The sequence below is a fragment of the Mauremys mutica genome, chromosome 2 (assembly GCF_020497125.1).
Source record: "Mauremys mutica isolate MM-2020 ecotype Southern chromosome 2, ASM2049712v1, whole genome shotgun sequence".
Classification (NCBI taxonomy): Eukaryota; Metazoa; Chordata; order Testudines; family Geoemydidae; genus Mauremys; species Mauremys mutica.
This window is the reverse complement of record NC_059073.1, coordinates 23584316-23602128: the sequence shown is the minus strand read 5'-3', so window position 1 is coordinate 23602128 and position 17813 is coordinate 23584316. Positions and strand designations below refer to the sequence as shown.

The 17813-nt window shown below is 43.9% G+C and overlaps 1 protein-coding gene across 3 annotated transcripts in view; it reads left to right on the top strand.

The window, feature by feature from the left end:
• NSMCE2 (NSE2 (MMS21) homolog, SMC5-SMC6 complex SUMO ligase) overlaps nucleotides 1-13539 on the top strand; it is a 169313-nt gene extending 155774 nt beyond the window's left edge. For all 3 annotated transcript variants that reach the window (XM_045004784.1, XM_045004785.1, XM_045004786.1), the window contains exons 5-7: nucleotides 7337-7440; nucleotides 8497-8603; nucleotides 13172-13539. In XM_045004784.1, the coding sequence (XP_044860719.1) occupies nucleotides 7337-7440; nucleotides 8497-8603; nucleotides 13172-13286 (326 nt within the window). In that variant the 3' untranslated portion in view covers nucleotides 13287-13539. The remainder of the gene's footprint in view (nucleotides 1-7336; nucleotides 7441-8496; nucleotides 8604-13171) is intronic.
• Nucleotides 13540-17813: the final 4274 nt, after the last annotated feature.

The following is a 17813-nucleotide window of genomic DNA, read 5'->3' as shown; positions in this document are numbered from 1 at the left end:
CAATCCGATCCAATGTTAGGGCAGACATTGGGGTGTTTTTCTGCCCTTGGGTACTATCTATGCCTAATATAGATGTTAATTGATATGCCCAAGGTTATGTGCCTTGGTTTCCCCATGTGTAAAAATTACTATAACACTTTCCCACCTCTCAATAAAGTTGTGTAAAGCTTAGTTGGCTAATATTTGTCAACTACTCCTTGATCCTGAGATAAAATGAGAAATTGGAATATAAAATGTCGGCTTTGAATGAAAATTGAGTAAATCAAAAACAGATGTGTGGTGGCAAAATTCATTATAGCATGTTACCAAAAACAGTTACCTTAGAGCGTGATGGGAACACTAATTAGCTAATGATAACAAGGGATTATGTGTATTACAAATGAGAGACTCCTAATAGATTTTAGTAGTGATGAGAGCAAGAATGTGAAAAAGTTTAACTTCAGAAAGAGTCTTAAATGCAATAACTTAGAGCACTAAAAGTAAAATATATGTATATATTTTAGTTGCTTCTGTCAACATTTGAAGTTCAGCAACAATAGGCAAAGATTAGATGAAATGATTATTTGCTGTAACAGTGGCTCTTTGAGATGTGATGCTGACGAGTATTCCACTTAAGTGTGTGCACGCCCAGCACACCAGGGCCAGAGAAATTTGCCTAGCAGTACCCATGGAAGGATGGCGCTCAGACCTCATGGCAATACCCACTTCCTCCCCCTGGCTACATATTGCAGCGTTGCCCTGCCCCTTCCTCAGTTCCTTCCCACTGAACACCTGTACCTGAGTAGATGCAGCCGTGTCTTCCACTTAGGTGACTCACAAGCAGTACCCCCCAAGAGGCAGGGTTTGGAGTCTACATAAACAGGGACTGCAGGACCGTTCTACCGAAGCTTGCATCTGCCATGGAAGATGGAGTTATGGCATAGTGGTTCAGGAACATATCTATCGGCGACCATTTAGCAGCCCTGCAGATGTCCAATATGGAAACGTCACTGAGGAATGCTATGGATGTGGCTTGCCCCCTCGTAGAATGAGATCATGCCCCGCTGAGGGGGTGCAGCTGAGGCTATTTCGTATGCCATCTTGATGCAGAATGTTCTCCATTTCGAGATCATCTGCAGAGAGACCATTTGACCCTGCATGCTGTCTGCATATGACACAAACAAACGAGGCAAAGCATGAAAGGGTTTAGTCCTGTCCAGATAAAAGGCCTGACATTGCCTAACATCTAAGGTATGGAGATGCTGCTGAAGGTCCAGAGCAGCAAACCAGCCATTCTAAGAAAACATGGGGAGGATAGTTGATAGTGAGGATTTGGAACTTCATGTACTTGATATATTTATTGAGGCCGTGAAGGTCAAGGATGAGTCTTACCCCTCACTTAGATTTGGGTACCAGGAATAGAAGTCATGACCAGTGTTCTGGCGGAACCTCCTCCTCCACTCCCAAAGCAGTATCTCATGAGAGGGGTCCCTGAAGAGGGATGGGAGGCGGGGGGAGGAACCAGATGGCATAACCTGATCTGACCATGCTTAGGACCCAGCTGTCTGTAGTGATTGAGACCCAAGCATTGTGAAAGCAGGCCAGCCTGTTCCCAAAGCAGGGGGATGAGGACAGAGGAGCAACAACTGGAACAGTGCTATGGACCAAGGAGTCAAAATGGGTACTTGAAAAGCACTGGGGGAGGGTGCATGGATTGGCTGAACCCCAAGCCCGCTTGCTTTCTCCTGTTGTATCTATTAGTCTTTCCGAGGCAGCCCCATTGCCTCGGAGGAAAGAAAGGCTGGCCAAACATGCACTACAGATGATGGTGCTGCTGCTGGATGCCGTAGTGGCGCTTCTGCGCTGCTGGCATGTACACCCCCACCGACCACAGGGTAGCCCTTGAGCCCTTGAAGGAGTGTAGCGTTGAAGGGCAAATCCCCAATGGCTTGCTGGACATCAGTGCACTATCCAAATTCTGGAACCAGGATGCTCTCCCCTTGGTGACCACACTGATCGAAGTGTCGATATCAAGCGCAGACATTAAGGACGTCTTAGCTATCAAGCAGCCTTCAGAGACAAATGCCGAAAATTCCTCCCACGAGGCCTTGGGCAGCTGGTCTGCGAACTTTGACATAGCTGTCCAATTAACAAAATCGTACTTGGATAGCAAGACTTGTTGGTTAGCAGTTCACATCAGAGGAGGTGTAAAACTTCCTGACCATGAGGTCCCTATCCTTGGGCTGGACTTAAACATTTCTGCTGGACTCTATCATTCACAGTTACGACTACGGGATTCGGGATCAGATGGGAGTAAAACCCCTCAAATCCCTGCATGGGAACAAAATAGCGCTTCTCCGTGTGCTTAGCTGCACAGTGTGAAGGAAGTGTGCTGCAGAGACTTAGACCAGTTCAAGGAGCGCATTGTTGATAGGAAGGGTGACTCTCTCAGGGGAAGATAGCTGTAAAATGTCCACCAATTTGCGGGTATTCCCAAGGGAAGAAGCTACATGCCGCAAAAGGTCTTGGTATGCCTTAAAATCCTCCAGTACCGAAGGGGAGAATGAGACAGGCTACACAGCATTGTCCGGAGATGAAGACGAGGCTCTTAACTGAGCTGTATCCTGGTCCAGGGTTGATGGATCTGGACGGGCTGACTATGGAGGCTCTGCAGGAAGAATGACCCAGGGCTGTCCGGGGGGGGTGGGAGGGGGCAGTGGGGCAATTTGCCCTGGGCCCCACAGGGGCCCCACGAGCCCTGGGCCGGCGGCAGTCCGAGTCTTCGGCGGCAGGGTCCCTTCCAGTGCTGCTGAAGATGCGGAGCGACTGAAGGGCCCCCCACCGCCGAAATGCCCCGTGAGCCCTGGCCTGGCGGCGGTCCGGGTCTTCAGCAGCATTTTGGCGGCGGGGGGGCCCTTCAGTTGCTCCAGGTCTTCAGCGGCATTTTGGCGGCAGGGGGCCCTTCAGTGCTGCCGAAGACGCGGAGTGACTGAAGGGCCCCCCGCCGCCGAATTGCCACTGAAGACCCGGACCGCCGCCGGGTGAGTACAAGCGCCGCAGCTCCCCCGCTTTGCCCCAGGCCCCCTGAATCCTCTGGGTGGCCCTGGAATGACCGCCAGTGCCTGGGCCTGTAGCAGATTGACGGTACCATCGCAGACCTGGCCAGTTATCTCACCTTTGAGCAAGATGAAGAGCGGAACCGTCACAACTTAGGAGCATTCCACAGACTCCATGGAGGCCACTGTCATGGATAAGGCATTGGTGGCTAGAAGGTGCTGGGCTAGAGAACTCTGTCCCAACCATGAGACACACACCAATCCTGGTATCTGTAACAGTCCATCAGCAGCCCTCAATGCTTGCCGGATGATGGAGAACAGGATAATGACAACCCCGACTGAGATGCAGAGGAGCCTCGGGATCCTGGAGATAAGGGTGGAGCGAGACCAGAAGGAGTGAGCAGGCAGTCTGAGTTGTCCGTCACCCAGAACAAGGCAGGAAGCAGCACTGCTGAGGGAAGTGGTACGGTTGGTACCAAGCATGCCGGTGCCAGAATCTTTCTCGGTCCTGAAGTGAACAGCAGTATGGGGATGTCTGATGGTACTGACATCAAGAGTGGCAAAAGCCGCCACGGAAGCATTTGTGGTTCTGACTGTAGTGGTGCCGAGTAGGTTCCCGGTACCAGGCCTACTTCCATAACCTGTGGAAGGGCAACATTGGGGTGCAGTGCCAACTGACCTGAGTGTTCACCAGCTCATTCAGTCAAAGGGGCTATAGTTGATGCAACCGTGGCAAAGTCCTGGTCCAAAGGAGAGGATGGGACCAAAAGGTAGAGGAGGTCTGTAGCTGCCTGGCACCACGTGTGGGGATTGCTGTTGGGGATCACTCCCCACACGAAGGACCATGTTTAAACCGTGGTGAGGGCATCACTGAGGGAAACAAACTACTAAACTTACACAACTCTAGTTAACCCTAAGGGTACTACTAACTATACACAAGAGAAAAAACTGAACCAGTTGTGAGGTTGAGACTACGCAGAGCTTCAACTCCGGCCCCAGGCAGTAAGACAAACTGAAGGAGGGTTGGGCAGTGCTGCCTCATGTAGCCAGGGGAGGAGAAATGGGCATTAGGACCAAGTGCCACCCCTCTACAGGTGGTACGAGGCAAATTTCTCTGGCTCCAGTGCACCATGCATGCACACACCTATGTGGAACACACGGCTGCATCCACTAGAACAATCAGTATTTTATTCGTGCAGTACTAATTCATGAGGAAAAAATGTAATATGGTTAACTGAAGTATGCATGGCCCAGCATTTTTATACCTTCTTCACATAGAAAACTCAAATTTATTAGCATAGGCCTTGATCTTCCAAACCTTTATTCACGTTGCGCTTAGTAACTTGAGGAATCCCTTGATGTGAAAGAAAGGGTTCATGTTAGTAAGAATTTGCAGGATTAGGTCTGTAGTTTAAAACGTCTGCCCTAGGGCATGGTACTAATTCAAAGTGTGTGTGTTACTGAGACTGCGAAGACTTATGTGCCTATTCTCCTACGTAATCTCTACAGGGCGTACTGTAACTGGAAAAACCTACTGTCCCTCTCCCCCACCATAATCCAAAGCATCAAGCAACAGCAACAAATCTGTGGGTGGTTTATCCAAAGTATGCTAAATTTCTATTGGTTGGTTTTTTTTCCTTAGGCGCTGTTTACTTACCCCCCCTCTTACAATAGCTCTTAATAACGTTAATTGCATGTGGGGAGATACTCCTCCAGAAACTATTATAAATAGTTCTTTATCATCATAATTTGTATTGCAATAGCACTTAGAGGCCAGCGCCCTGTTGTGCTAGGTAGCATAAAAACATAACAAAGGGATAGTCCAAGTCTGGGGGGAGGGATAGCTCAGTGATTTGAGCATTGGCCTACTAAACCCAGGGTTGTGAGATCAGCCCTTGAGGGGGCCATTTAGGGATCTGGGGCAAAAATCTGTCTGGGGATTGGTCTTGCTTTGAGCAGGGCGTGGGCCTAGATGACCTCCTGAGGTCTCTTCCAATCCTGATACTCTATGATTCTAAGCCCAAAAGAATTTAGGTCAGGTTCAAAGTAGGAGCAAGGGGTTTAAAACACTTGAGTCCATGAAGAACTGCAGATCCAATTATAGCACTGGAATTTAGGCTGGCATTTTCAAACCTGGATGCCTAAATTTAGCTCCTAAATACAAGCAGCCTGGCTTTCAAAGCTGATGAGTGCCCATCGATCTCACTGAAATCAGTGGCAGTTAAAGGTGCTCAGTGCCACTTTTACTTAAGTGCCGAACTTTAAACACCTAGATTTGAAAATATTGACCAAAGTTTTATGTGTGTGGCACATTTAAAAGAATGGTTTGGTTTAAAATTACATCTATACATTCCAGGCTTTAGAGCCTTACCCTACTGTTTTGGTGTCCAAACATCACCAGCATTGGTAACAGACGTAGACCACCTCAATCGTTTAGCCTAGAACTCATCTCTAGCTGCCACATTCTTTCAGACATAAAGCACTGGAACATGTACTAGGCTCCTGAACTGGAACAAAATGCAGCCTACAAAAGTGTAACTCTCCAGATGTTTTCAGCAAGAAATATCAAAGTTACAAAGTGCCAAAATTTAAAGATTCTGCGAATTTATGGAAAATCTGTACCCCTTGTGCTTTATTGGCCTCGCTTGTAAGAAAAGAATTCATATGGTATTCAGAGAAAGCATTCCATATTGCCGCCTGTGGTTGCTGAAGCTTAGATACTCCTAGAGCAGCCTTTGAAATCTAAGTCATAATTTACCTGTTGTTTTGTATGACAAAAACCTTGGGTTTTTTTCTACTGGTTTTCACAAGACGGTTTATATTTCACACGAAATACAGTGTATTTATGATACACTGACAATTACATTTCCAAGAGGAGCATAAGAAAAAAGACCCATAAAATGGTGCCTAATGCAGATAATTGGTCCTCGCTTTCTTTGTAGACGGGTTGGAGATCGTCCTTGGGTTCCAAGAGCCGTTCTTTATAGTACCTGTTTCTGTATTTACAGACAACTAAATTGTGTCCCCTTCAGTCTTTTTTTCTTCAGACTTGCCAATGGTTCTCTTGAAGGGCCTGTTTTGCAGATAAAACTCACCAATCTGTTTTGTTGGTATGTCTTAATCTTGTTTGCTGCTTCTCCAGGATTTGAGTGAGTGGGGCCTTCTTAACAAAGATGTTCTCCAAAAATAGACCTGTCCTGGTTATTAGCCTGATTGCATACTCACGTCGGAATCATCCCACAGCCATTTTGACACTTCTTTGTGGATTGGCTGTTAGAAGGGGGAGGGAGGTGGGCAATTTGGGCAGGGAAAGAGGAAGATGGAAATATATAAAAACAAAATATAACCAGTAGCAAGAGGTGGTACGATGAAAGGGGCCACCACCACCAGCAATTCTGTACCCAGCCTGCTCCTATGGTTAAGTATCTGGACTACAGTCTGGGCTCTATGAAGGGTGGATGCTGCCTGAGAACAGATGTCCTCTGGTACCACTTCGGAAAGTAGTGACACCAGAGGTGCGTGCTGGGTGGGCCACAGGGTCACTAAAGCCCCCAAGTGATTAAACAATGGGGGGATGGTAGTACTTCCCCTCTCCTCTGGCACTGCTGCAAGGATGTGATTGTTTTGTTTTGGTTTTTTATAGGTCTGCTCATCTCATATGTGGGTCAGGGACTTTTAATCATTATATACATGACAAATAAAAGGGCCTGCCTAGACACAGGTCAGCTTATGTGCAAGTACATATGGTAGCTGTTCAGATTGAACTTTGAAAATGGGCTCTTCTTCACATACCTTAGGAGAGGTTCTCTGTCACTGTTACAGGGTTAAATAAAATGGTTGGTGGGTTGTTTTTTTTTTTAAATAGTTTTGTAAGGATTGTTTTGGGTCATGGAAAAAACCTAGACCGTATTCTACTTTCATTTACACCAGTGAAAACCAGCAGATCTCCACTAAAGTCAGCAGTGTTATTCTGGATTTACTTTGGGGCAAGAACAGAATTTGTGTCTCTGATTTGGTAAATGCAGAGATTTTTAATAGAAGTAACAAATCCCACCACCATGTAGGTTTTTGCTGAATCAGGCTTCCATTTCCCTCTCTTGGTATTAAATAAAAATCATGGTCACCATTTAAAAATCAACATTTCCTAGCAGATACCACACAGTTATTACAATTGTTTCCTATTTAGGGGAAAACTGCGGCATCTCAATTACCACAGTGAGTGACACATGCTGATTTTTTTTAATGGTGACTGGATATTAAAAGCTGGATGAAAATCAATAATTTGTCTTTTCTCATTGTAGTTGGTCCCCGGTCAAATACTGATGCAAATGAGTCCATCGAACAAATAGATGAAGATATAGCAGTGACTCAAAGTCAGATTAACGTTATTTGTCCTATCACACAGGTATGCTATTACTATTACTGTAGCAGATAAATATTTCCCATCTTCAGTTACTTCACTGCATCTTCATAGCCATTATCATTCTATTCACATTCCTACCTATATAACATACTTGTTAGCTACCGGTATATATATAGATTGATTTTTAGAATCCAGACAATGGTCATGTTGCTGAAATAAAACCTCATGGGAATAATGCAACTTATCACACGGCGGGAGGGATAGCTCAGTGGTTTGAGCATTGGCCTGCTAAATCTAGGGTTGTAAGTTCAGTTCTTGAGGGGGACATTTGGGGAACTGGGGTAAAAATCTGGGGATTGGTCTTGCTTTGAGCAGGGGGTTGGACTAGATGTCCTCCTGAGGTCCCTTCTGACTCTATGATCCTGTAATTTGAGTAGTACAGCATATGGACTACAGGGACTTCCTGCCACATTAAGCAAGAGACTCTCGTGTGTGGGGCTTGGAGTTGAATTATATTTTGTTGCCAGAGGACAATACTTTCTTCCACAAGATAACACCTTCCTAACACATGGGGGCCTGGATAGTTGTGAAAGTTAAACTTGATTGTAATAATAGCTAGAGAGAAGGAAGGATGATACCGACAAACTGTATTCAGTGGGGCGCAAGATAGTTGGGAATTTTCTGTCAGAATGATTTTCTGTTTGAAAAATGCTCTTTTTGCAAAATCCAAAATTTTCCATTGGGAAAATCAAAATGACAGCTGCCCATCCAGAAGGTCCTTGCCAATTTCCTTTTCAGACAGAAAATGAAACTGACACAAGTCTTCAAGGCAGTAACGAACAATCCAAAAATGTTCATGTTGATTCTTCCAAAGCAGAATTTTTCTGGAAATCTGTTCCCACCAAAAATATTGCATTTTTTGTCCTGTTTTGGGATGATGGTTTTTCCCCAAAAAATGAGGAATTGTTTTTTTCCATGTAGTTGATTTCCATTTACCAGTCAGCTCTAACTGGGGTTGTTAGCAACATCCCAGGGCAGGTCTGAGAATGTTTTCAAGGTCATCATTAGTTCTGTTAAGTACAGTCATATTGATTGCAGATGGAAATGCAGAAGCCAGTTCGAAATAAAGTCTGTGGCCATTCCTACGAAGAAGAAGCCATTCTAAAAATTATACAGCGTCGAGAAAATCAAAAGAAAAAGGCATGGTAAGTTAGCAAGAATGTGGGGGGGATACTTGGCTTGCTGTGTATGTGGAATCATATTTCACTTGTTCTATGAAATTTATTTGTGTTGGCAAGGCTGAAGGAAGTAATATTTAAATGTCTGCCCCAAATCAGTCTCCCCATTAGTACTGTGCACATGGAGGATACCTTTTTTTGTTGTTGTTTAATAAAAACAATATTTAAGGAAACATTCAGCAAGTGTATGGGAAAGTAACAGCCATTCACTGTACCTGCACAACAAAATAACAGAGATCTAGTACAGTCCTTAACAATACAGAGAAATTTTAACATCTTAAAGTTGCTAGTTCATTTTTTTTCCCTTACCATGTGTTATTTTTAAACTGTCAAAGTTGATGTAAAAAATAATGTAACTCTTTTGCAAATGGAAGGGAAAAGATAGTACTGCCTTCTTTTTATAGCTTATATATTGTACTACAATAAGAAAAAGGAACTAATACAGAAAATTATAAACCCCTAGATGAAGGGAAGAATGTTCAGCCAGAAAAATAAGCTGTACCGTCCCTTCCATAATTCAGGAAAACACTTTTTACCATAGATAATGCTGGTAGTACTGCCTATGGTTAAGGTTGCTTGACACTTTCCATAAAAAGACCCTATTTTCAGCTGCTTATAACTTTGTTAAATTCAGGGCACATATTTTTCCATGCTGGGTGTCTAGATCAGGTGACTGCTGTTATTGTTGTTTAATTTCAGCAAAAAGATTTCAGCCATTTAAGAATGAGATCAGGGAAAATATGGGTTTGCCTATGTTGAAAACATATATTCTGTGTCTTATGGTGGGAAGCAGGGCCATGATATTTGCCAGTGAGGTCACTGTGGTGTCAGAGAGAGACTGATTTTCACCAAGCCGCATGTGTTTGGCCATGTTATAAGCCTCTGAAAAATTTGCAGTTTTGCACATGCTCAGGAGAGGTTTGTAAGAGGCTGATGGTATTATTCTCCAAAGATTCTATTTGCACTGAACATACGTACGCTGCACTCAGCTCCCGTGTGATGACTGGCTGCTCGTGCACTATCCCCACAGTGACTGTGCATGCACCATCACAGGACTGAGTAGGACTTTCCCTGAAATTGTTCTCCCTGACTTCAGGAAAGTTGCTGTTGTGCTAGCCGCTCAAATGGATAACAGGGAGAAAGCAATCTGACTAGAATGCAAATGGGTGAAGGGAGATTGGTGCTCTGGGAGCAATAGGAGTCAGAGGGGACAGGGAGGCAGAGGCAGAGAAGCTGGGTTGGGGGATAGGACAAAGCGGGACAGCAGTTGGGAAGTGGAAAGGAGCCAAAAAAGGTAGCAACAGGAGCCAAAGGGTGGGAGCAAAGAGGAACAGGCTGTGGGGACAAGGGCAGAACAGCCTATAACCACTAGACACACTCCCCTCCAGAACCTGGAATTGAACAAAGTCGTACCAAGTCTTAACGTTCCTCTGCTGTCAGTAATCAGCAGTGAAATCCACTAGCAAAATGAGTCTCTTCCTCCTCCAGAGGATGGTCCACATGGACAATAACAGCCCTGCTACTCAGATAGCTCAAGTCACAGAGGTTGTTGCTATGAATCTAAAGGTTCTAATCTTGCTGATGACCCACATGGGAGTCAGTGTGCTTCCACATGATAGAATCTGTTTTTTCCGTTTGCTTTTTAAGAAACTAAGGAAATTACATGGAAACACACATCCCTATATTAAGGTTGCCAAGTCAAGCACTTAAAATTTAGAAAATGCGAGAATTCAAATTGCACTTCTGGCATTTCCTAATTTTTTGAACTTTTTGTTAAGGCAAAGTTAAAATAAAATGGTAACATACTACATTGTACCTTACTTATTCAGTATCAGGTTACTATTCAAAGAACATGGCTAAAGATTCTGGCTTACCTGCTAGAGAGCCCTCCTCCTCTGAGTATACTAGAAAGAGTGACCACATTTCTGAATACCTATCCTATTTTTGGCACTTCTTGTGTATGTACTTGGTATGAAAGCTTTTCCATTACAAGAACAGTCCAAATTTTATTGTACCCCGTTCCATCGGAGATGGAGTCACATTTTTCCAGTAATGTGCAATACAGAGTCTAGCTGTACAGTTAGAACAATACATTAATTTATTTTTGATTGCTGTTGTAAAATGCAGATCCTTTGCTGGAGCATTAAGTAAGCAGGTCAGGGGATCTCTTGGAAGCCAGCATTTTGTCATAAGATGAATCCCTTTAATAATTTCCTCCAAAAAACAAATTTCTGGACACCACTACCACATGATCAAGTATGTTCCCCTTTTCCAGCCACCTCTCCAATGGAATGCCTCCCTACTAGCAAAAATATGATGGATCTTAACTAGAGTCCAATGCCATCTATACAGTAATTTATAAATTTTTCTTTGAGCTCCACAAATTGAAGATGTATATCCACTTTCCCATAGAGAGACCTAATCATCAAGGTCAGTTTCTTTGTCCAAATCCCTCAACAGCTTTTTCAATCAAAATTGTGTATATCTTATACATTTAAACCTTTGTTTCTAGCTTTCTCCTGGGTCAACTCCTCAAATGTGGTTAAAGGTCTCGAGAGTCTCCTCATGTCCAGATTTCACAATAAAATGTTTGACTTGTAAATACTGAAAACACGGGACCTTTGTATTTACATTATTACCTCCCTCTTGGTGTGACTTCAGATCAGGACCCAGAAACAGCTGTCCGAATTGAGAAGTCTCAGCGTTTACCCACAATGAATGGTCCCTTTGATATTTCCTAGGGCTAAATTCCTGATAGGAAATGCTACATTAATTAACAAACTTTTGAGTGCTTGACCGGCAACCTTAACATTGTTTAATGTAATATTTTTGATGTAATCATATGGTATGTTAGAAGTGCACATGACAACAATAACAAGGGTTTGCTCTAATTACATTTAGAAAGGTCAGTTAGGCACGCTACATGTAACTCTAAGTTCTGCGTAGATCTGTCTGTTTAAAATGAGCTGAGTTGATGTATAATTAACATTTGTTCTGGAAATACAGAATCGGTTTTTGAAATGCCACAACCTGCTAGGTCTATAGAAACCATTCAGACCTACTCTCTCAAGCTCCCAGTGTTTTCTATTGTGCTGCTACATGATTGCATTCTTCACAGTGGTGTTCCAGTGGGAGCAAACATTCCTAATGTGGTTTAAAGGCAAAACCTGGTCTGTTAGGCAAAGCCCAAGTTAATGCACTTTGTCAGGGAGATCAATGAGTACCTGAGGGAACAGAGTGCGGAACAGAATCCTCTCCCCATCCTCATCCTAGAGCTACAGCCATTGCTATAGGCAAAGCAGTGTAGTACTGGCTACAGCAAGCTGCATAGTCTTCTTTCCTCAGGGCCTGTGGACTTGACAGGTGTACTTCACAGACCATTGACTGTCTCTCAGCCATTTCACCTGGCTTGCCCGCAGCCTCCACCTTCTGTGCTCCCACAAAGAAGCCTGCTATGCAGCTCAGCTCCACTGCAGCTTAAGGGACTGCTGCATACTGCTCTTGTGGCTTCCCCAACACCTTGCACGGTGCCTTCCACAGCCTGGGAAAATTTCATGCACTGGTCACAGTAGTGCTAATACTTACAGGAAGTGTTTTATATGAGACTTTCAAGGCACTTGACAAACCTTAATTAAGCCTTGCAACACTTCTATCAGACAGATAATTATTATTCTAACCAGTTTATAGATTGAAAAACTGAGGCACAGCGTGATTAAGTGATTTGCCCAAGGCAGACACAGCAAGCCAGTGACAAAGCCTGGAATAGAAGAGATGAGAGCTGACTCTGTATTCCAAGTCCTAGACAAAATTCCTTCCCAAAAACAAACTAGGTTCCAAAAGAAGTGAGTCCTCAAATGTTTTAACTGTGGGCATTATCCATATACATCTGTCTCCACTAGCAAGGGAAAAAGATACCCATCCCTGAATATCTTTCACTGTAGAAGTAATCTGACTTTACCTGACTACCTGCAGCCAAATATCAAACTCTGTATTTGTTCTACTTTTAGAGATCACTAATATGACCCACAATCCTCTCCCCCTCCGTTCTTGTGAGGACTCATCACTTTTCATAACCCTAGCTCTCCCACTGACTCACTCTGTGGCTCTGGGCAAGTCACTTAACCTCTTTAATCTGTTTCCCTATCTATATAAGGAGGCTAATACTTATTCACCACAGATTGGTGGGGGGAGAATACAGTGCTTTGAAGATATAAAGCAATATATAAATACAATGATTACAGTAAGTAACTGTATTATTAGTAACACTGGCAACTCGTTGGATTTAAGACAGTGATCAACAGGTGAAAGTCTTTATATCTCATTACACTCATTCCCTTGAGACATCAACTCCCACCTATTAAGATAATTAGACTTTTTTTTCCCAACAGAGATTTATTATCCATCAAGGAAAAGCTGCAGCAAATCACTGACAAAGTTTCTCTGGGGGGAGGGTGGGAATAAAATATAAAACAGCAAATGCTACATTCAGGTGACTAATATAATTCTTCTGATTTATTTATTTTTCTTTTTAATAGCTGCCCTAAAATTGGCTGTAGCCATTTAGATGTTAAGAGATCAGATCTTGAGCCAGATGAAGTACTTAAAAGAGCGATTGACAGTCAGAATAAACAAACCCAATCAATGCCGTAGAAGTCAGCTGGACACACTGTTACCACAAAGAAAAATTTGTTATTGGAGGTCTTGTGAGATAAGCTGCTGATTGTAAGCAGGTTGTGTAACTGATTGTTATTTGAAGTGTTTCATTTGAAGGCAAAGTTGAAGGTGTCAGCTATAACTGAAAGCATTTCTTAAACTGCCAAGTGTGAAGCATTCCAGTTTAACTTGTTTGTTTTTCTCCCTGAACCTCTAAAATGTTGCATTTTATAAATAAAATGTATGTGCAAAATGTAACCTCCTTCGTCAGCAGTGTGCTCATTTTCAAAGCATTCTAAAGATATCAATTTCGGTCCAAGCCTGCAAAATGCTTGCTACTGGGTGCACTGTTTCTACTGTGAGCCATCCCAGTGAGACGTCTCTGTTGTTGCTGGGGCTACTCATGGTAGGAGGCTCTGTGGTCAAGATTTTCAAGGGGATGTGATCTGGGGTGCCTTTACTTTTGATTCAGTTGCACTAATAATGCACTTCCTGGGCCAAATTTTAACCTTGGGCTCAATCAGGCCTCTGTGAGTAAGTCTACCCAGCAGTGAAATACCTGCAGCTAGCCTGTGTCAGCTGACTTGGGCTGTGGGGCTGTAAAATTGGTGTATAGATGTTTGGGCTTAAGTTGGAGCCTGAGCTCTGGGATGCTGCATGTGGGGGGGGAGGATCCCAAAGCCCACGCTTCAGCCCAAGCCCAAACGTCTACACAGCAAATTTTAGCCCCACAGTCTGAGCTCTGAAAGCCTCTGTCAGCTGATCTGGGTCAGACGCATCAGCATTGTGGGTCTTTTTTTTCCAGTGTAGGTGTACTCTGTCAGTATGTCTACACTGCGAAACAAATCCTGAGGCAGCAAATCTCAGAGCCCAGGTCAACTGACTTGGGCTCACGTTACGGGGCTACAAGTAGCAATGTAGATGATCCCACTTGGGTTGGAGCCCGGGCTTTGAAACCCAGGGAGAGGGGAGGGTCTCAGAGGCTGGAAGGTTTACACTACTAGTTTTAGCCCCGTAATGCAAGCCCTGCGAGCCCAAGTAGGTTGACCTGGGCTCTGAGACTCACTGCTGTGGGGTTTTGTGGGGTAGATGCAGCCTGTGTTTTTAGCTGCAAAATTGTGGGCACCAGTAATTTTGATCACTAAGATGTCAGGGTGCTTGAATGTGTCTGCAAATAAGGGATTTGGACATATAAGGGAGATAAATACAGGTGCAAATTGTATGCAGAGTGATTTGTACCTGCAAAATGGAAGACAGTTGCTGGACTGAACTAGCCCTATTGTGCGCTGCAGTCTGATCCAGTTTGCTATAGTGCAGTGTTCATATTAATATATTCTCAGATAGCTACACATTCATTATCCTGAAGTTCATTATCCTTGCGTTCTTATGAGCGATGCTAGACTAGAGATTGCTCTCTTGGTAGGGTGACCAGATGAGATGAAGAAAATATCGGGACACATGGGGGGGGCAGGGTGTCGGCGGAGCAAACAAAAACAAACCGGAGTGCTGCCGGCGGAGCAAAATATCGGGACACGAGACAACCACCCAAATATCGGGATGGCCCCAATTTTATCCAGACGTCTGGTCACCCTATCTCCTCGATATGTTTGTTTACCAGATTTTAAGAGTTAGGGCTTGATCCTGAGATCAAGTTGGAGGGTTTTAATTGGAGGTGCAGGTGCTCAGCATATCTCTGAATCGGGCACTTTGCATATATGTACCCAGTCTCTAGTATTTAAAGTGCCTGGATAAGGCAGTAAAGATATGAGAAATACCCGGCAAACCTGAAGTGCAATATTATAAGGAAAAGGAAAGCAAGTAGGTCAGCACCCATATCAGTTATGCAATAAGTGGAAAGTATTCTTTGAATGTTCACATTCCTGTCTCACAATAAATGATTTTTCCTTCCTTTCTTCCCTAGCTTGAGTTAGGCAACGTCTGTGAAGTCATGAAACTTGAATAGCAAGTTCAGCCCTATAAAGTCTGAGATCCTTTTACTCTTTGAAGGAAAGAAATTTAACAGTTTGGCAGAAGATACCTGCCTTACTTTAATAGCAGTTACATATGATGTCTGAAGCAGTATTTGTATTTAAATTGAGGGTGGTTTCCTTTATAATCAGAGAGAGCTTTTTTGAGAATGTCCAGGACTTGCCCTCTAAAGCCATGACTTAAATAGTTATGGGATCCTTCCAGCTACATTAGAGTTTTTCTGATAATACTCAGAAATCACTGAGATATTGCATATGATTTTCAATTGCCTAAAGCAGATTAACTGCATTGATTGCAGTCCTGGAACAAACTCTCTTCTCTGATCTGTTTGGCCAATCTTGATTCATTTCATTACATGCATGGAACAGCTATTGGCCTCCGTGTTCCCACTGGTCAGCTGAGCAGGGCCAAGAGGAGGCCTTTGCCCTTTTGGCGATAGAACGGATGGATGGCTCTTTATTGATACGTTTTACTAGAAACGATTTGCCAGTTGATACTGAAGTATTGAGGGTCAGATCCTCCGCTGCTATTGCTGTGCACTTGATGCACTGGGTGGGGTGTGTGAAGTGCCTTTTGCACTGTCCCAATCTGGGGTTTTTATGCAGTGGGCAGGGCCGGCTCCAGGCACCAGCCCAGCCAGCAGCTGCTTGGGGCGGCCAACGGTGAGGGGCGGCACATCCGGGTCTTCGGCGGCAATTCGGCGGCAGGTCCCTTACTTCCTCTCGGAGCGAAGGACCAGCTGCCGAATTGCCGAAGACTGAAGTGGCGGCAGTAGAGCTGCAGATCGCGGGGGGTTGTTTGTTTTTTTTCTTTTTGCTGCTTGGGGCAGAAAAAACCCTGGAGCCAGCCCTGACATTGGGCTGGTGCCCAACACAGGTGTTCTAACATATACCAGCTGCCAAGAGCTCCAAGGGCTTGTTACAACTATGTGAGGAAGGGAAAGCCCCAGTCATGCCCTTCAGGCTGAGAGCCAAGGAAGCATAGGCGTCCCTACAGCAGCTCCTGTACTGTCTCAGAATCCCCCTACACAGGGAGTATCCTCTGGGAGACCAGGCCCACAAGGTTTAGAGTTCCTCGGCACTGGTGGAGCAATGCAAAGTGGCTGGCGCATGGGGTGGAACTGAGGCCTAGGAGTTCCCAAGGAACCCAATGTTGTTTGTTCTTGGTAGTGGGTGTTTATTGTTCATTTGCAAAAAGCTTTCTTGAGCATTGGTTTTGTCTATGCAGTGGTGAATAGGGGAGAATAGACAACCTCCCTATTCAGAGAGTTCCATGTTATGCAGAAACCCGGCTCTAGAAGAAGAAGAAAACTTCAGGGAAATAGAGCACAGAAATGAAGTATTGGCAATGAATAAACTAATCACTGTGATTCATGGAAGTGGACCCTTAGGCACAGTTTGTTTCAACTCATCATGTGTTTTTGCTGTAAGCATGCATACATTAAAGAATCAAAGAGTATATTTTATCTCACTGTTTGACGTCAAGTAATTTTGCAACAAGATTATAGGAAGGAGAATCAGGATTTAGCATTTTTCTGTAAAGAGATGCCCTAAAAAAAGTAAGAAAAGTCACGCATACCTAAACCTGGATCAGGAAGGAAGCAGGCGGCATGCAAATCAATAGCCTGTTCCTAAGAGATACTGAGAGCTCCTGTCACTCCCTCTAAAATTAAGGATCCTCTTGGGGTCAGGCCATAAGTGATTAAAGGTATAGTGGTTGAAAGAACAGGCAAAAGAATCCATGCAGTCCTACCCTAGAGCTTTCAATAGTGCCCTAGCGTGGGTGCCATTTACAAAGTCCTCTCACCTGGAAAGGTTCTTCTGAATTAATAGAATTCCGTATTTCAGAGTTAGGGGATATCTGACATTTCCAGATTGGTGTAATCAGTGAAGTGTGCCCACAGTGCGATTATGAAAGTAATTATGCCAGGATTTCTTGGAAGAACAAAACAGCACCACAAATTAAGAACATGCATCTGAATCAAAGATATGTTTATCATTACCACTCCTGAGCTGTGAGCTCAACCAGCCTGGAAGAATGCTTGCCACTTGCTATCTGGTCACCCTATTGCTGAGGAGATGTCAAACAGAGGTTCTGACTACCTGCCATCAATAATATTCCATGTCACTTTGTTCAAGAGTAGAGGGTTTAAAACTTGGTATCATGGCCTAAGCTCTAACTTGAGAATGTACTGAATCCTGTCTAAATTCCACTCTAGCTTTAACTAGATATTTATCACCTATTTGATTAAACATCTGTGCATACCGATCTCGGGTTGTATGTTGTGCTGTACTATGTTATATACTGGGTAGCTGCATTTCAATAATAGGTAAAATGCAGTAATTTAGAGGGAAGTACCTTAGAGCTGAGGTCCTTCTGAATGAAAAGTGCTAAGTAATTGTAAGTAACTTCCTACTTTCTTCTCCTTACAGTCAGTAGCTTTAAATAGAAGGCACCCCATTGCAAATACAGATTTAGTCTGCAAAGGAATCAAACGCCATGTCTGTTGATATACATTCTGTGATTGAAAGTAAG